Source organism: Erigeron canadensis, chromosome 5, assembly GCF_010389155.1.
Source record: "Erigeron canadensis isolate Cc75 chromosome 5, C_canadensis_v1, whole genome shotgun sequence".
Lineage (NCBI taxonomy): Eukaryota > Viridiplantae > Streptophyta > Magnoliopsida > Asterales > Asteraceae > Erigeron > Erigeron canadensis.
The window spans coordinates 42882045-42901679 of NC_057765.1; the positions used below are offsets into that span (position 1 = coordinate 42882045).

At 32.6% G+C, this 19635-nt stretch overlaps 4 protein-coding genes across 5 annotated transcripts; 2 read left to right on the top strand and 2 right to left on the bottom strand.

Annotated features, from left to right (window-relative positions):
• Positions 1-4198, top strand: LOC122598985 (pentatricopeptide repeat-containing protein At4g17616). Of its 2 annotated transcripts, none has more exons than XM_043771437.1 (5): positions 1-57; positions 672-2814; positions 3263-3445; positions 3528-3709; positions 3808-4198. In XM_043771437.1, the coding sequence occupies exon 2, from the start codon at positions 727-729 to the stop codon at positions 2782-2784; it is 2058 nt and encodes a 685-aa protein (XP_043627372.1). In that variant the 5' UTR covers positions 1-57; positions 672-726; the 3' UTR covers positions 2785-2814; positions 3263-3445; positions 3528-3709; positions 3808-4198. The 2 variants fall into 2 exon arrangements, with proteins under 2 accessions (XP_043627372.1, XP_043627371.1); XM_043771436.1 differs by having other exon boundaries at positions 3533-3709.
• A 4065-nt stretch (positions 4199-8263) lies between these two features.
• Positions 8264-8967, top strand: LOC122602115. The gene has a single exon (XM_043774843.1). The coding sequence runs from the start codon at positions 8336-8338 to the stop codon at positions 8849-8851; it is 516 nt and encodes a 171-aa protein (XP_043630778.1). The 5' UTR covers positions 8264-8335; the 3' UTR covers positions 8852-8967.
• A 340-nt stretch (positions 8968-9307) lies between these two features.
• On the bottom strand, positions 9308-15798 carry LOC122599370 (casein kinase 1-like protein 10). Its single transcript, XM_043771876.1, has 14 exons — positions 15219-15798; positions 15085-15125; positions 13531-13600; positions 13264-13412; positions 13089-13184; positions 12733-12803; positions 12361-12422; positions 12085-12148; positions 11912-11996; positions 11662-11788; positions 11366-11442; positions 11227-11287; positions 10827-10960; positions 9308-10069 (listed from the first exon to the last, which is right to left on the bottom strand). The coding sequence occupies exons 1-14, from the start codon at positions 15292-15294 to the stop codon at positions 9788-9790; spliced, it is 1395 nt and encodes a 464-aa protein (XP_043627811.1). The 5' UTR covers positions 15295-15798; the 3' UTR covers positions 9308-9787.
• A 1657-nt stretch (positions 15799-17455) lies between these two features.
• On the bottom strand, positions 17456-19429 carry LOC122600562 (uncharacterized protein At4g14342). The gene is made up of 5 exons (XM_043773299.1): positions 19338-19429; positions 18520-18570; positions 18336-18421; positions 17903-18026; positions 17456-17740 (listed from the first exon to the last, which is right to left on the bottom strand). The coding sequence occupies exons 2-5, from the start codon at positions 18523-18525 to the stop codon at positions 17693-17695; spliced, it is 264 nt and encodes an 87-aa protein (XP_043629234.1). The 5' UTR covers positions 18526-18570; positions 19338-19429; the 3' UTR covers positions 17456-17692.
• Positions 19430-19635: the final 206 nt, after the last annotated feature.

Genomic DNA, 19635 nt, shown 5'->3' on the forward strand with positions numbered 1-19635 from the left:
CAAAAGTATTCTTACAAAAAACCCCAAAGCAAAATAATTGACTCCTGGCAATCTCAGGTTTCTCCTCACTCCCTGTATAGTTATGACTTTGTATTGATAAAATTCCTCATCTGATGGCAAAAAAAAGTTACTGTATATAGATAATGATTTTTTGAGGAAGCACACCAGATGTTTGATGAAATGCCTGTTATAGTTTCTCACTGTATTTCTATAGTCTTGTTAGTAATTTGTAATTTTATGTGAGATAAAATGTGTTTTAAGCCTTTTTTTGATGCTCTTATTATAAGTGAAATACTCATAATGATTCCCAGCTTTGATATCAGCAACAATTGAATGATAATGTATCAAATTTGTCGTGTTTTACTATTGTATGTATCCACCTCTGAAGTGTGTTTCAAACTTTTAATTCATTGTTATTGTATATATCCAAGTTACCTCTTCATTACGTAACAAGTATATATATATTTGATGGGGAAACCATATGAGTTGTCACGTCATCGTTTACAAGTTATTATAAGAGTTTACTGTTTACATACGTTACAATAGCAATGAATTGAAAATTTGATACTTACAGTAGATGTTAAAGGATAGCTGATAATATCGTCAGCATTTATAACTTTCATTTAGTGCCTCTGGATATGGATTTTTATTCTTTCTTTTTGGGTAATCAGGGATATCCTACTTGAGCCAATTTTGCTGTCTTGGCAGTTGAAATAATATATGTAAATGGCATGGTCATTGATGAGAACGACAGCTTTCGATGTCCGCTTCATCCGCAGTAGCTCAAGTCTGGTTTATCTGGCTCGGTTTTATATACAGCCTGACATGGTACCTTTTTGTGCGAAAGAAATTGCTGTCTACGATTACAGCAGGGTTTTTCTTGTGGGTGTTATCTCTCAAAAGCCTTTGAATTTTCGTCTCAGATATCTGTCCAATATTGTGGCACCAAGAAGCCTGTGTTGGGAAGGATCTTCTCATGACATTTTGGTGAAAAATCTTGAAAGTTATTTAAAGAATCATCAAGTTGATGAAGCATGGGAAGTTTATACAGGTTTCAGGAAACTTTATGGTTTCCCAGATGACCACTTATTAAGTATGGTCATAACAGAATTGTCTTACACGCGTGAACCCAAATCGCTTAAGAGAGCATACGATATCATCCTATCTCTTCCCAAGAAGAAGACAAACTCACTCCACTTTGATGTGCTGTACAACCTCTCACTCTCTTTAGCTAGAGCCCAGATGTCTGTTCCTGCATCCATGATTCTTAGGATAATGATCGAGAAAGATAATATACCACCAACTAACTTATTGGGGCCGCTTATGCTTCATTTGGTCAAGAAAGAGATTGGCGCGTATCTTGCATCGAATATATTAATTCAGATTTGTGATCATTTTCAGCATTCGGGTTCTAATCAATCTACAATAAAACCTGATACTACAGTTTTTAACCTCGTACTGGATGCTTGCTCAAATCATACCTTATCTTTAAAGGCCCAGCAACTCATAGAGTTGATGGCACAAATAGGGGTAGTTGGTGATGCATATACTATCAACACTATTGCCCGGATCCATGCAATTAACTGCCAGAGAGATGATTTGAAGAAATTTAGAGATTGTGTTGATCCAGTTGCAGGTTATTTAAGTCATCATTATTTCCAGTTTTACGACTGCCTTATGAGCTTACATTTCAAGTTTAATGATATTGATTCTGCCTCCAATCTCATATTCGATATGATCAATTTCAGTGAAACTCGGAAGGTCCCACATATGCCTTCCCTTGTCTCGCTTGGATCTCGGAATCTTAGAAAAGGTTTAAAATTACAGGTTTTACCTCACTTGTTACATGGAAATTCCTTAGTGAAGCTAGAAAGAAACGAGGGTCTTGTAATGCATAAGAACAGAAAGCTAGTGTTTACCAACAAAACCCTTGCAAAGCTCATTGTAGGATACAAACGAAAAGGTAGGATTCCTGAGCTTGTAAAGCTTTTATGCCAAATCCAGATGAATAATATAAGTATTGATATTATTAATGCTTGTATTCATGTGGGGTGGCTGGAAACCGCCCATGATATCCTGGATGATTTTGAACGGGAGGGTGAGTTACTGAACGCTGAGTCATATACATCATTGTTAATGGCTTATTACAAAGGTAATAAGCACAGAGAAGCTGAGGCATTGCTGAAACAAATCAAGAACGCTGGTATAATAACATTTGACACGACAAGTATCCCAAAAGATGTTCTTGTTTCTAGTGATAGATCAGATTTGATTACATGTTTGGTCCAAGAAATGAAAGAAGGGGATACAGATTCTTCAGTTTATGAATTTAACTCGTCAATTTACTTCTTCATGAAGGCTGGGATGATTGATGATGCTTTAAAGACATATAAAAGTATGCAACGAATGAAAGTGTATCCTAGTGTGGCAACTTACATATACATGGTGATGGGGTATTCTTCTTTAGAAATGTATCGTGAAATCACTATATTATGGGGTGATATACGGAGTTCTGATGAAGGGAATTTATCTTTTAATAGAGACTTGTATGAGGTTTTAATTCTTAATTTTTTGAAAGGGGGTTATTTTGAGAGGGTGATGGAGGTCATTGGTTGCATGAAGAAGCACGGAATGTATCCTGATAAGGGGTTTTATAGAAGTGAGTTTCTGAAACTGCACAAGAATCTTTATATAAAATTGAAATCATCGAATGCTAGAACTGAGGCTCAAAGCAAAAGGCTTGAACATGTGAAAGCTTTCAGAAAGTGGGCTGGCATTGACTGAGATTGTTCCAACTTTGATGTCTATACGAAGGTAAAGCAGATATCTATTAAAGGGGACAGTATCTACTAATTTCTTCTGAATGGGTCGATATGATTTATGGTTTATCTCATAATTGATCAAATTATAATTATTATGCTAAAAGGGGAATGAGTCAAATACACAATGTGTTTAAAAAGGCTTATAATCCCACTAAATCGATATTTTGATTAATGTTATAATATTGTTGTTGTAGTCATAAGCAATACACTAATTTTTGTAAATTAAAGTAGAAAATGTCTTAATGCCCCAAAAGTGTGGGTCTGACCCATCCCTTATCAGACTTGTTAAGTATGACCGGTTTAACTTGAATCCATTTTAATCAGTTACCCAACCTGCAACCCGCCTATTTTGCCACCTCAAATATGATGTGTAGTTATGGTTTCTATCATAAAGACATTGCAAGCTGACATATTCTTGTGGTTTATATGACCACATACAGGCATAAGAGTAAAGATGGAAACTGGTTCAGTGCTTTTAAAGGCCAAAATGTTTTTAATCATCATAAATGACATACTCAAAATGCATTGGAAGCTAAATGGTATGGTTGCATCCCGCTTCTCTTTTTGGAAATAAAATTATACGAGTATCTGCCTAGCTTATCCACAGAGGCTCAATTTATTTTGTAAGATATCTCTGTAGTTTCTGACAACAATAAACATGAATAGTCAGGATCAATCAAAATACTAAATGGTGCTCATGATTAGTGTAGACTTTTGCTCGTAATGCTTGAGTAAACGGGTAAACTGTGGCGGAATCTTTGGCTCTGATGTATGCAGCCTACCCAATATTCCAGTGGTCGTTTCCAAGACTTTTTCCTTGGGTAGCTCGTGAATGTAATGTTTACAATCGCTTGTCATTTCGCGAAGCAGAACTTCTTAAGAAATAGGTATTCTTATAAGATGCAGGTTTTTATTCTATCGTATTGATAATGCTATTTTGAAGAGAAACCTGTATGGCTGTATGAACATCTATTCTTTTATGCAGGAATTTTTAGACCATTTGAAGAGTAAGGATTCTGATAAAGGTTATCAATAGTTCAACCATTGTTAATAGAACTTGATGTCATTATTAAAGGTGGCAAAACGGCCCGGTCACATAACTCTTTATTTATTTATTTAAATTATTATTATTCTTTTGGGTTCCGTTTAAACTGCCATTGCTAATTATGGGACCATGGAGTTAGACAGGACATATCAGGTTCGTCTGTCAGCAATTTTTCAGCAATTGGTGCTTTGTCAAGTCATGCTGTGTGGTGTTCAAGTTAGCACCCATGTGTTCATAGTTGGACACTGATCCGGTTGTCTTGTTTGTTTGCACTAAACTAATTTGTAGGCCACCTTGCCTAACTGTATAAATAGCACGCCTCATTTGACAATTTTCAAAACTGGTCAACCGTGTAATGGATGACTAACCCGAAATTTCCAAAACTGGTCAAACTGGCCAAATTGTTAGTTTATGGAAAATGCTAATAGCCCCAAGAGTTATTAGTAAATTATTATTATTACATGTATAAAAACTAGTACTTATACTTAAATATATAAATAACCATCTTTCAAATTTTTGCTATATAAATTAATGCATCATCCAATGAGTTTATACTAACAATCTTATGATTTGTCATTAACAAAATATTTATTTTATTATGTATCACCCAAGCACTATTATTCTATGGGAAGTGATATATTTATAATTACTTTTTGTCATTTACAATAATATATACATTAAACAGTTGTACACTGTGTTGTAAAATATATACAATTGTTATAGATGGCTAAAAAGTAATGTAGATATATCACTTCCCTTATTTTATTAAACCACTTAAAGTTTTAATAAAAACAAGGTACCAAGACCTTTCTTAGTGGTTTCCGTAAAAGTAAATAAAATGATTTTGAAAGATAAATGCATGTACTAAAAAGTCACACACCAAATCTTTATTTATCCTCTTTAGATTAGATATTTTCTAATCATATATCTATATAATTATTAAAACAGTAGTTAACCGAGTAAATCCAATCACTCTTCTAAACTAAAGCTATGTTAAAATATTGACACATAGGATTTATCCTATGTGGCATCTTCATACTTTTTCATAATATTTTATCTTATATTTATATAAAACAAATAAATAAAAATAAATATAAAATATAGAAAATATATATATAAAAAAGTGAAAATAAACTTTTAAGCAAACTTATTAATTAAGTATTCTTTAACCAAATTTGGAATCGTTATATTTTCATTGGAATTATTTTTGACGTATTTTAGTTTATTATTTATGACTTTTTGATATTCACCAAAAGTTGGTTTCAACTTTAATGTGATTATATCTAATCCATACATTACACATTTAGATTCATTAAGATATATTTTTCACTAACAAGTTTGGCTATTTATTAAAAAAAAAAAGTCTGCAATAATGGTCGATATTTAGATAACTTTTTATTGTTCTTTTTACAATTTTATAGTTAATTTAATATGATTTCAAACCTTATTTCGAATGATAATTTTCTTTTTCAAAGTTTCATCTCTTTTTATATGATTGGGGTAAAATCTCAAGAGTCAAAAAACAAGTTTTTGTGCCGAGTCAAAAAACGAGTTGACAAGTAGCAAATATTTTTTTCCATTCTAATTTAATTTTGTATTATCGTTTATTTGCAAAATTTGTTTGTGTCTAGACTTTACAATTATTCAATCATGCAGGTATCGATATTTTTGATGATGGTATAGAATGTGAAGGATAATGTATATCCTTTATACTGATATACATGGAACTTGGGAAGATATTTGACATTGTTTTCTTGGGAAGATATTTGACATTGTTTTATTTGACAACTATTATTTAATTAAGTTATAAAATTATAAAGAAATTAACACAATAATTTTTTGCTTTTATGTTGTTTATAGAATTGAGAAATGATATAGTTACAAACAACATTTACAAACTTAGGTGTCATTTGTTTTGGACTTAATACACACAGTCATGACTTAATCAAAGATATCTAATTCATTAAGTCATTAGACGTGTTTGTTTTTTGACTTAATAAACAAAAAAAACAATTATATTGACTTAATCCATACAGACGTTATATATCCATTCAGTCATTTATCAATCCAGTCACTTAATGGTTAATAATTTATTAATTTAAAGAGTTTTATTTAAATTACCAAAAAAAGTTTCGAGACGCATTTATTCTTCATGTACATTAAACATGGTTTAAAATACGAGAATACAATACCTTAATTAACTTTTAAGTTCAATGAAAAGATTTAAAAATAAATTCAATATAAATTTGAAGATTAACAAAAGAAACAAGTTACTATAGATTTATTTTAACTATACAAAATGTATGCAATCTTAAAAATAAAAAATCTTTAAATATTAATTTAAAGTTTCGTTAGAACCAAATATAGATACCGAGAATTCAAACATTGTTTTTTATCTTTATTTATATATCTACGAAATACACAATATTGGTCAAAATTTTGTTGAATGATCGTTTTAAACAGCCGCACATCGTGCGGGTAAAAAAACTATTATATATATATATATATATTAATCGGATCTTAACTTTGTAACTTATCTTTCCAAAAACAAGCTTTTATAACAAAATTTAATATAAAGTAAAATAGAAGTAGAAATGTAGAAGTAACTCCCAATGCCGTCTTTTACGGGTTTTGGGTCTTAATACTGTCTTCGACTGTGTTTGGGGGAGGTTGATATGTAGACAACCTTACCCCTACCAAAGGTAGAGAGATTGCTTTCAGGTTCTGCCATAGATAAAAAAGGACCTCCAGCCTTACTGGGCATGAGGATCGAACCCATGACCTCTGTTTCCAAAGGCATGAGCTCCAACCACTGATCCAACCCAATTGGTTTAGAATTAGAAATGTAGCATAAAGTAAAATAGTAATCTGGAAAATTAGTTTGAAAAAAGTGGAAACCATTCATTCCATTTCAATAAAAGTTTATATGGTCATACACTGCTCATACGTACAACAAAACAAAACAACATATGTTAATGCACAAGGAACCTCTTATAACGTTCTTTAGTTTTTTGGATGAGTTAAATTTATCTAAAACTTGACTTTTATTATTTAAGGGCAGATGTATATCATAAATGGGTCACCTCTATTGGCTATGGCTACCCAAAATTTAAATTTTATTAGTTAGTTTTTTTTAAAGGTATATATTCTACTTCTATTACTATAAAATACGAATAGTTAAGATGAAATTTAGGACTTTCGAAAAATCCCTATTCATTTACCCCATAAATATAGGTTGTAGACTCAAACTCTAAATGGATTCTTTCAAGATCAAAAATCTTACCAATAGGCTACTAGAGTGTTTATTAAGCTCTACTAAGTAAAAAATACTAAACAAAAATTTAAATTTTGAGAAGGGCATTGGTTTTTTTCCCACCTTTGATATCGTCCCTGCCCTCCGATAAGAATTCTTAGATCCGCATTTGCTTGTATTTTTATGTAATACAACTGCCTTTTATTTTATTTATTTGGATCAGATTTATGTCACCTGTGTTGAAAAAGATTGACAATTTGCACAAGGCAAGATCCGAGTGCATAACGATCTAGTTGATAAAACACGTTAGATATCATTGAAGCAAAGACTTGTTGATAAATGATAGAAAAAAAGAATTCTTCATTTTATGTGAATCAAAGTGTATACAGTCGATGTTAATTTGACTTTTATATGGGCCATATATTGTGATTATTTGCACGTATAACATACACCAACCACCTTTTTTTGACTTATTTTTGAAGTGGATTACTATCATCTAGAATGTGTACGACTGCAATTATGAACAAATTTATCATTGAAGTAGAAGAATCAAAACAATACATTTTATTATTATGCTAATCATTTGTTTGCATTAAAGACATAATTACCTACATCTTTTATGTATGTAACTATGTAAGCATGTATATTTTTAGCTGTCTATCACATATATTAACATGTATATATATTATTCATTCTTAATATAAATGTAAAATTCGAGAAAGACAAAGTTGATTTGTAAGGTTGCTTCTAAGAACCATTCTCAAGTCTCACTTATTTTCCGCCATCAACTCAGCACGTGCCAGTCACGGGTCGCTTCTTTTTTCTTTTTTTAAGTGAGTTTCGATTCAGACGTGTTGGAGACAAATTTAACTAGAGAATTTCTGGACCTCCAACCCCATGCTCATAGAAAATTTTTTTGAGATGAGAACGCCAAGACTCGAATTTGAAACATTAGGTAAACTCATCCCGATGTTCACATAGTGGATTTAGAAGATACCCCAGACCATTAGGGTTTAAGTTAGTAGTTTCACGGGTCGTTTCTATCTTAGAAAAGTCCACCGTATATGTTGACCAACGACCAACTTTCTTCTTTGTTATATATACAAGTTTTTATCCATTCACAATTAGTGAAACCAATAGATGGCTACTTCTTCAAGCAATGAGTGGCTTCAAGTTTACCAAAATAACTTCATTGGACTTCCGCATCATACTGGCATGCGGTGGTCCGGTGATGTTGTCACTGATGCGACAACAATCACTACGACTACCAGCGCTACGACTAGTAGTGCCAGTAATCATTTGGGCCGTGTAATACGGCCCAACAACATTCGTAAGAGGTCCAGAATTTCACGTAGGACCCCGATCACTTTACTCAATACTGACACCACCAATTTCCGTGCCATGGTACAACAATACACCGGTGGAAGTGTTAGTAATGGTGGTAATGCTTCTAGTGCATTGATGGCGAGACATACTACCATGGCTCCACCTCAACCCTTGAGCAGCTATAACAATAACTCATCCGGTTTTAGCTTTTACGGGACGGAGACAAGGACTAATACACCTCCTGCGAGTGGTTACAACGTCAAGTTTCTGCAGCAGCAGCAAGAGTACTACACAATGGCGCCGAGCAGCAGTGGTGGAAGTTGTAGTGATCATCAACTTGGGTTTATTCAGAGGGTTCAAGAGGCTGGTGGCATGAGGAGGTCTAATAATAACACTGAACAATAATAGCCAAGAACAAGTACTACCGAGTACTGACCAGTGACTAGTGCATGTTTAGATATTTTTCATGAAAAATTATACTACAAATAATTAAATAGAATACGACTCTTCTATTCTGTAAATTTCTTTTTTTGAAGATCTTTTGTATATAGCTGTTTTTTATTTTGTGGTTATCTTGCTATAACAAGTCTTTAAATGTATTTCTGTGTATTCAAGTTCCCCTAGTAACCTAAATCTCAAAAACCTTTTAATACATGTGAACATTGATGTGTATCAAAATTATGTATCCAGTTAACTTCAATCAAATAAAATTTTATTTGTGCGAAAATAATAATCATATAAATTGTCACGTCCATACAAACCGATGCCATGAAAAAAGTTTGCAAGTAACAGATCACGTACGCAATAGCAAACTCTAAAGTTTCATACATAAAATCAGAGTTGAGTGCGACTGCTTGTGAGTTGTGACAATGTGATATCAGTACAATTTTATATATTTGTCCCTTGTTTTCAACAAGTTTCAAAAATCTACAATAGAGATGCATTCACAAGATACAGTAAACAGAGCAGCAAGCAGAAATGTTTTGCTTTGCTTTGGGTAAGGCAGTATCTTCGATGAACAGAAAAGAAAAAGAAAAAAAAAAAAAAAAACTCAGTTACAGGTGTGTACAGATGTGTACAGGTACAACTTTTAGCGTATAAAATACAAGTAATCTGACATAATTTGACTTTCATAGGACCCTGCGATTTCAAAGATGACAAGAGGCCAAATTTGATTTCAATGATTCTTCAACATGGACATAAACATCCACCCTAAAATGAGATGTAATCTCTCATTCTTCAAGGTTTAAGTGATCAAAGAAATCTTTTCAAGGTTTCGCTGTAGATGGATCAATAAAAATGGTTATTCAGAAAGGACCCACAATTTCGAAAAATGGCTTCTTATTTCCTCTTGCCAATAGTTAAGAGTTCAAAGCTTCTAAGAGCATCATCACGACCACCTCTTGATGAGGGTACAGCCCGTGTGAAAGACGATGATTTGGACTCAAATCCAGGTTGAGAGTGGAGTCTATGGGCAGTTGACATGCGACCGCTGCTTGAACCTATCCGGTTTGATCGACTATCGGTGGGCTCACCAGATGAGCTTGGTCTGCTGCTCGACACGATTGCTCTTTTAGAAGTACTCCCGGTTCGTGTAATGCGGCCTCGATCAGAGTCACCATGCTGGATATATACAACGTACAAGCATAAATTCCATGCACAGAAGAGGTCCATGACTAACAAGCTATCTACAAATTTATGAGTCCATGAAAGCTAGACGATAGATGTGGCACCGGAGAGTTAGTAATTGGTCAAAACAGACAAGTTTTATCACTGGTCAAACGGATTTAGTTGGGCATAAACATGTTTGTCCATTTTCTTTCAATTTTTTATAGTCAGATTATTAAAGTGTTAACTATAATTACAAAACTATATTATTGCTGTAGTACACCTTTTTGAAAAAAAAAAAAAAAAAACTGATTTATGAAGCTTTATGTATTGAAAGTACACGCAATGTAAAAACATAAACCCAACTGACCCATTCGAAAGTAACTCAGTCAAAACTACTACCTCTATGATTTTTTAATCTAATTTAATGCAGAAAATATTTTGTAACATATTCTATAAAGTTGGGCAAAAATTGTTGGTGGGTCATCACCACCCTTCCTGGCCAGTCTTATTATGCACTAAGAAAATGCACGTTTCAACCCAAACCTCATTGCTATGTTACCTAACACGCCCGACCCACCTATCTTGCCACCTCTTAGTGACATGACCTTGAGTATTAGCTTCTCACTCGTAAATCGTTTTGATTGAGTCAGTAACTAGGATTTTGAATGAAATACCTCTCACCACTTTATCTGTTTTACTAATAGAACTATAGTTGATACTCATGGCAAGTTGTGAAGAGAATTGGAAACTTATATGCTACTCCACTCACCATTTCTTTGGATGGTGTTGTATGTTCTGAAGATCTATGTCTCGAATGATCACCATGCAAGCCACTACCAGAACCATTACGCCGAGCAAATGCCTCAACTGTGCCAGGGAATCTATCTCGAACCTCTGGTTTCACTATAAGATATACAAATATATAATATCACTATGTGTACCTTTCTACTTGAACATATGATGTCAAAAGCCAATAGACTCAAACGTGGCAATATCGTGTAATTAACTAATTAAACAAACATTTCCATGCATTAGACAGATCATATCACTAACAAAACTAAACAGAGTATACATACTATATAAACATATACCATCTACGTGTGTACATACTAGTGTTCAGTAAACACACGGCCATAATCTTGTGAATCAAACTAAATGAGAAAACACACCTGGGGTTTTTTCCACTCTTTCTGCCGGTGACCCGAGATTCAATGGTAGTTTGCCAGCCGTCTGATTATAAGGAAGATTTATAAACTGAAGGTATTTTAAGAGAAATATAAACCAATTAAAAAAAAAAGAAATACGAACCCGTCTAGAACTGGAACCTGAACCAATTTGAGGATACTTCAAGATAGTCCAGTCAAAAACATAGTCAAACTGGTAACCTGAAATATAAGAATGCTCATAATCTAGTTAAAGAACTAAAGATAATATTAGCGTTCAGATCGTGCTCATACGATGGAAAATATAAGAATTGAGGAAAAAACAAAATCATACAACATGCATATGCTTATCCATATCAAATGTTCTTATTCAGTTATTCATAGTACATTTTCAATGGAAGCAGAGTTATAGAAGAATAGTAAATGAATTTAAGACTTTACCTTCTCGGATGAAAAGGTCCCGGAAAAGCCTTTTCAAGTATGAATAATCCGGCTTGTCGTCAAAGCGCAATGATCGACAATAGTGAAAATATGATATGAACTCGGTAGGATATGACTTGCATAGCACCTGTAGGTTTTGTCATATACAAGTCACTTAATTAAAAAGTAATAAAGGATATTTTAAACAAAGATTTACGTAATTAACTAATTATAGTAAATAACTACTTGAACATGTTTGATCTTGAAATACCTCTATAGGCGTAAGCATCTTCTTTTCACTAATTTTATCATACTTCTGTTTCTTAGTGCCGGCTTTCAGCCCCTGCCAAGGAAGGCTACAAGCACATAGATATAAGAAATGAGTTACAATTAAAAGTTTAAATAATAAAAACAAACAATAAAGCACGCTATAATATATTTAACCTTCCTCTCAAAAAATACATGAGGACATAACCAAGAGACTCCAGGTCATCTCTCCTGCTTTGCTCTGCAATTGATAATAAACACAATTGCATTATTAATCAACTAGAATGCTAACAAAGATAACGGTGATGAAGTTCCAAAAAGATACTTCATTGTTGTTTAATCCAGAATTTAAAAGTTCCATGTAATTTGAACTCATGGACATTATTACAAGGAAGGTCTTGTCATGATACATTTCCAGCAAACCAACCCATTAAATTGAACCACATTACTTACCAACTCCAAGATGAGTATTAACACTTGCATAACGGGCTGTACCAGTGAGATTTTTATTTTCCCTGAAATGAAAGTTAACAAGTATAATGTCATAAAGAATCAAAATCTATGAACAATTAACAAGAAAGAGCTTAATACTAAAGGTAACAACATTCAAAAAAGTTTTAGGTCATGGAAACAACAGCACTCGTGAAAATAACCCAAAAACTTATGCACAAAGGTTTCATTACTTGTACTTACAGATTTAAACAAATCTATACATATAACATATATGATAGATTGGTCGAGAACTTAAAGGTATCAGCGAATGCGGCAACAGTTCAATTGTAGTTACAGATTTAAACAAAGATGAATACACAAAGATTTTAATACCTGTATGGTATATGCTTGTGTGTCTGGAGATCCCTATACTTTTTTCCTAGACCATAATCAATAATGTAAACCTGTTGTGACACAAATACAAACAGAAATATGTTCATCATCAGAATCTCACATTGAAATAGAAGGATGTAGATAAACTTTGTGAAAACAAGGTTAAAATGGAAGTTAATTACATATACTTAAAGGATCTATTGAGTTCATACTTCATACACATCACACAACTTTTTTTAAGAGAATGAGAAATACCCTGGATACTAAATAAATAAAATTTACCATGCAAATATCCAGCTTAAACATTGAAAAATAGATGGTATTTTAAAAAAGTTATAACTTGTAAATGAGAATACCTGATTTGCCTTTCGTCCTAGACCCATCAAAAAGTTATCTGGTTTTATATCACGATGAAGAAAACCTCTTGAATGCATATATTCTACTCTGTTTATCTACATAAAACATTAAAAAGGATGAGAGTGTTGATATCAAGTCCTCGACCAATCTTATTACACTATGTGGTACACTTACCAACTGATCAGCGAGCATTAAAACTGTTTTTAAAGTGAATTTGCGATTACAATAATTGAACAAGTCTTCTAAACTTGGTCCAAGAAGATCAATGACCATAGCATTGTATTCGCCTTCAACTCCAATCCATTTGAGATGGGGAACACCAGCTAATTTATAGAAGAAAGTGTGTGGTAAGTTCAATGACATAAAGTTAAACAGATAGAACATGCAAATACATTAAACATAGCAACAACAGGTTAAGAAAAAAAAAAATATGATACTCACTTCCTCCTTGAAGAAGCATGTACAACTTGGCCTCATAGTGAAGTTGTGGGTGCTTGGTCTTGATCGATTCCTGAGAGTATTTACAACTTAGGTTACACACACATATACAAAATGAAACCCCTAAGAGGATCTGAACACTTGTTTAGAATGACAACTTTATCCGTTGTTTTATTTGACTACCCATTACTTTAAAGTAAACTCAACACACAATTTCTTTATGGAAAAATTACCAATTTTATTTTAGCTATTAAACTATTTATTAAGTGTGAATATCGTACTAATATGTTTAAACTCAGTGAAACTTTTATCCCCATATTACATTTTTCCTATTCATATGGTATGTTGGTGCTTTCTTTAAGGATTTTAATGACATAGCATGTTCATAATTTATTCGCTCACTTATTAATAGCTTTTAACATTAGAAGACTAACTTATACACTCTTTTATTTTGATCGGTTTTCACTTATACTGGGGGATAAGATTTGGAAAAGGGTCAATTGTCTTTACACGTGCCATTACAGCTATGTAGAGAACGACTTATATCGGATCTCATACAACTAACTTTCCGAAGACACACATCATAAGAATGGCTACTGAAGTAATCGCCAAACATTGTGCACTAAATAGTATATATTTCTGCTTCATTTTCTTACATAGTTATACACATGGACTTCCACAAATACATTTAAAGCACATAAACAACCTAGATATTCTATCTCTATACAAGTAATATTTAATCATATGACAATGTTTTGGTAGAAAAAATAAGAGGCATGCTTGGGAAGCTTATGTGTATCGTCTTAAAGATTATGGCTTTCTTCATTTTAAGTTTTTAACATACTTCCTATATATCCAACAGATTCTTCGTCAAGATTTATCATCATTGTTGAAGAAATGTAATTCTCATGATGACAACTACACTCAGAGTAACTTAAGACACTGACATTTCTGATAAATACTAATCTAATTTGCTGACTAGAAAAGTGAAAATTAAGGATGCATTGTTTATCCCTACACAACCAATTAAAAACCAGTTTCAAATGTTATCATTTTCCAATTCAGAAAACAGAAGAAGTTTCTCATCGATAAAAGGAAAATAATTATAATCCTTTTTTCATAAGTTTATATATAAACATGTTACATGGGTTCTCTTTTCTTTTTTCTTTTTTTTTTTCCATAAGAGTTCAACATGAACACATTTTCAGTTTTAAAAGTTTCCCTTCAAACAAAAATGCACCATTTTTCTCAACCTAAACAGCCCAATTCCTATAGCAAGTATCATAAGAACTCTTATATCCATATGCTATGGCCAAAAACATGATTACTGGCATCCACATGCACGGAAACCAGTAACTCAAATAGGAAAAAAAAAAAACTTGACACATCAAGATAACAAACACATACTGAACTATATACATAAAAGATACAAGTATACAGTCGTATGAAACTACTTAACGAAGTACAACATGCAAATTTCGGTATAAATATCAAGAAGATAATAGTACATAGTAACATAGGCCAAAATGTATATATATGTAAACCCTAAATACGTACAAGCTTTACTGCAACTTCTTCACCACTTTGAACATTTACTCCTGTGAAACAAACAATAGAAGAGTCACAAAATGCAACAATTTACATAAACATTAAATAGGAACATATTAATAGAAAGTAAAAATATGAATTACCCAAATAAAGTTCTCCAAAAGACCCACTTCCTATCTTTCTACCAAGCTTAAACTTTCCACCAATCACATGATCCATAATTAAATGAAGTTCCCGATTAATAAAGAAAACGTGTTACACTTCAATTAAATTTCCTTAAAAACAACTTCACTCCAACAATATCCAAGATCTTCAAAATGCACTTAGATCCATCAAAACCCAAAACACAGAATCTTCAAAATACAAGTTTCTCACACACCCAAATCAAATTTTGATAGAAAGATTAGTACTTAGAAATAGCAAAGACTAGACCATTAATCAATAAAGCATAAAACTTTGGCCCATAAACTGAATCAAGATTCAAACTTGGTGTGTTAAATTGATTCTAAACTAATTGCAGTGATAATGCAGGCCAAGATTCTTAAGATTTTTCTTGAAATCAGATCGAAATATATGAATATTTTAATGGGTGAAAATGAAATTGGTGTTTTTTGGGGTTTACAGATATATAGATAGATAGATTATAGATGTATAGATATATGATCTGTATAGAAGACTGAAGGGATTTGATTAACTAGTTAAGAGGACGGATATTTAGGAGAAATGTTTTTGTTGTTCCAAAAGGAAAAGAAAAATAAATTATAAGGGATAAGAAAGATTTTGGACACAGGGATTCATACCTAATTTTGTTTTTTGGTGACTTACTCGTATCTTATTAACTTTAAGTTTACCGGCCATTCTAAAAAAAACACCTTTAAGTTTACCGGTTACAAAGCATGGATTATTAATTTTGTTTTATGACAAGAGCGATATAAAATGGAATTTGATAGAGTACATGTAGTATATTGAGTTATATTTGTAAAAGGTGTGAGAAAAACGAAAGAGAAATAAATAGAAAGAAAGTTTCCACTCAAAATTTTTTTAAACAAATTCTCTTATATTTTTCTTCCCCTTCTTCTTTAAATAAAACTTAAATCCACAAGTTTTTTATATTTATTCTCATTCTAATCATTTTCTTCTAATATAAACTCAATAAAATACAGTCATGAAGTCTTTTAGTGGTTTTCTTTATGTCTTCCTAACGTTGAATGTAGTAGCAAGTAATTAATGTAACCGACTATGAAAAAGGTACTCAACTAAGACAGGTTCTATTCGAGAGTTGTTGTTCGAAAAATGAAGTGAAAGAGAGTTGTTGTTCGAAAAATGAAGGTGAAAGAGAATTATAAAGGGAAGAAAGAAACAATTTGAGGGTTTAAACAGAATCGTGTGACTTGTCTTCATATGGTTAGCTATTGTTATTTTTACTAACATGATTAGGTGGTAAAAAAGATGACCAATGTGGTAAAAAAAAATTTTTTGTGTTTATATCTAAACATACACCTTCAAATTTAACCTTTGTTAACAAGTGAGCTAGCTATAAACAATTTATCATCAGCATACTCCTAATTATATACCCATGAAGTTGTTGTCTTAAAAGTTAATGTTGTTAAGTGTGCAACAACAGGAAAAACATTTGATAAAGTAAAAGCATGAGGCTTCAACTTAGCCACATCCATTTCCCTAACCATCATCATAGCTTGCTTCATTATACCACACAATCGTGTTATATGAAACATCTCGCACTGGCATTGTCTCAAATACTATTTTCTCACTCAGCATGACTGTGTTTCTATCCAAATTACTCAAGTATCTACAGTTTTGACCAGCTTTTATCATTTTGAGCTAATATACTCAACTTTTAAACACCTCTGCTGCACCAAACTGACCCATTTTACAATACATACTCAACAACACATTCCCTACAAAAACATCAAATTCCAAGCAGACTGGAATAACACAACTACACAAGCATATACAGGTTGCCCAAACCTGGAACACATCAAACGGGTGCAAGACTTCAATACTAAGGGAAACACATTAGGATCTGGGTATATTTCCAAGATTCCACAATTTTACAAAACAAGCCAAAGATTCTATAAAGTTGCCCAAACCTGGAACACATCAAACGGGTGCAAGACTTCAACACTAAGGGAAACACATTAGGATCTGGGTATATTTCCAAGATTCCACATTTTTACAAAATAAGTCAAAGATTCTATAAAGTTGCCATTCGAAGAGTGGCATTTGATGATAGATTTCCAAGCAAAAATTGGTAGGGAATTGAGGGTGTTAAAGAGATACTGGGTTTCTGGAAAAAGGTATAAACAAAAAGGTCGATGTAGTTTGGCTTTAAAAAGTCTTAAATTAACACCATACAACATACCAAATCAACAACCCCATAACAGAATTACTGGCAAACAAAGAACAGTATTTTTCTACATGAAACAAGACTGCATACATGGAGTAATAAACCTCAATTAAATGTAACACGCATACAATATCAATTCCATGAACTGACATGTTGTTTATCCTGCCACATCAAAGTTGATACTACAAAAGTTTCATAATGGATTCGTGAACATTGAGAAACCAGATCGGCATGGAAAACTTGATGCCATCACTCTTCTTCTCTTTCTGGCGGAAGTCCACACGGCAACAACATTTTCTGCAAAATGGGAAATATAGCAATTAGCTGTAATAAACGCAAACGTCCAGTACATACATCATAGTTTGGAAATCTGATAGGTTACAAGCTTTTATATGAAAGGATCATAAAGAACCCTAACAATGTAGCCGATAGCCTGATAAGATGTTAAAAGGAAAATACCTGCATAAAATTGTAGCGTTCTCTCCCAATTGATTCATTTTCTGCCAAAGCAAAATAAGCAAGCATGGGATAGTGGCCAACATAAGATGCATAACTGTCTCGCTGGATGTTAACAGCCCATTCACTGCATGCAAACAAAGTATCATATAAATTATGCGTATGTTGATGGAATAAAAATCACTAATTTCATAAATCAAATCTGATAACGATCCTTCACTTTTTTTGAATGAAAAGCATTAAGCTTGGCTTTGTTACAAACAGAATAACATCAGTGGTAGACTTTCAATGAACTCCATATCACTTATCAATTATGAATCAAAAAGTAGTGTGTTTCAACCTCTAAGTAAAACTCTCGTTTTACAACCCAGTGTGTAACTAATATCAAGTTATCAACTAATAAGAAGAAAAAAAAAAAGATACGAAAAGCACTTACAATCTGTTCATGTCTGCATGTCCGGTTCCAACATACTTGGCTTGCAGATGCTCAAGTTGTGAGTTGATGTTAAACCTGTCACTTGCCTGCCAAGCACACAGAAATAACACAATAGTCATATAATATATCAAAATGGAAAGGAGAAAAAATCTAAAAAATAATAAGTCGATTTAGCCTTAGCTACCTGCATATTGTCCCTCTTTATGTAAGCTCAGGTTGTCAGAATCTCCCGAAGCTGCAATGACATTTGAAAAACAAATCTAATTAGTATCAAATCAAAGAACCTACAAGTACTTATATATATATAACACACACACACACACACAAACCACAAAAAAAAAAAGTATAAAAGAGCGACCTCCAAAAGCATGAGTGTAAAGATTTTGTTTTGAACATTCTTTTATTTTCATATATCCATGTAATCAATAAAACGAGAATGAGAATAACCGTTAAACTTGGCAACCATGTAACATATCTCTCAAACTTCAGCTGATAACCTAAAACCAACAACTAAAATCAAGATAACACTTCCCCCCGTCCCAAAATAAGTGTCCTCAATGGACGTGAACACACAGTTTCAATAATGCATAATCATCGCATTGTAAATTAGCTAGATTAACATATTACACTTACTTTTTGCACATACTTTTAAAATTTTGGAATCAAGTTTTGTGGAAAAAATATGAACTTGGGAACTGGGCACTTATTTTGGTACAACCTAAAATAGAAAAGCGAGACATTCATTGGGGGACTGAGCGAGCAATAACTAATAACTTTTTTTTAAAAAACCTAACATGAAAAGAAACCCAACATGTAATAAAACAAAACAAAGCAGCATCGTCAATATATAATCAAAGACATGATAACTAATTCTTAGAAACCCTAACTTCCAATTACATACAATTATAATATATACATACACACACACATATATATATCGATACTGGAGATGAATTGAATGAAATATAAAAAATAAAAATATAAAAAATAAAAAAACCGTACCTGAATCGGTTAATCCTGATTGTAGATTTCAGAAAACTTTGAAGGTGTGGTGTGGCTACTTGGAGGAGTTAAGACGACCCGTTTTTTATTGCCCAAGAAGACCCGTAAATTAAAATTAAAAGGCCCAATTATTTATTAAAAAGCCCAGAATGGCCCAATATTGTTATTGGCAATCCACGTCATAAAATCGTTTCTTTTATAATCGTTTTTGATTTGATAATAATGTGCATATTTAGTTGGCACAACATATGTTTTTGACACACATGTATCAATTACGTTGACTTAATTTGAAGTAAAA

What these genes read in the sequence shown, in the direction of transcription:
- LOC122599370 (XM_043771876.1), bottom strand. Translation starts at nt 15,294, where the DNA reads ATGGATCATGTGATTGGTGGAAAGTTTAAGCTTGGTAGAAAGATAGGA. An exon ending in AGATGCTTACGCCTATAGAG is followed by an intron (nt 11,789 to 11,911) that starts GTATTTCAAGAT and finishes CAAAACCTACAG; the next exon opens with GTGCTATGCAAGTCATATCC. An exon ending in CAACACCATCCAAAGAAATG is followed by an intron (nt 10,070 to 10,826) that starts GTGAGTGGAGTA and finishes GTATATATCCAG; the next exon opens with CATGGTGACTCTGATCGAGG.
- LOC122602115 (XM_043774843.1), top strand. Translation starts at nt 8,336, where the DNA reads ATGCGGTGGTCCGGTGATGTTGTCACTGATGCGACAACAATCACTACG.
- LOC122598985 (XM_043771437.1), top strand. Translation starts at nt 727, where the DNA reads ATGGCATGGTCATTGATGAGAACGACAGCTTTCGATGTCCGCTTCATC.
- LOC122600562 (XM_043773299.1), bottom strand. An exon ending in CATGCAGACATGAACAGATT is followed by an intron (nt 18,027 to 18,335) that starts GTAAGTGCTTTT and finishes GTTTGCATGCAG; the next exon opens with TGAATGGGCTGTTAACATCC. An exon ending in AACGCTACAATTTTATGCAG is followed by an intron (nt 17,741 to 17,902) that starts GTATTTTCCTTT and finishes CCCATTTTGCAG; the next exon opens with AAAATGTTGTTGCCGTGTGG.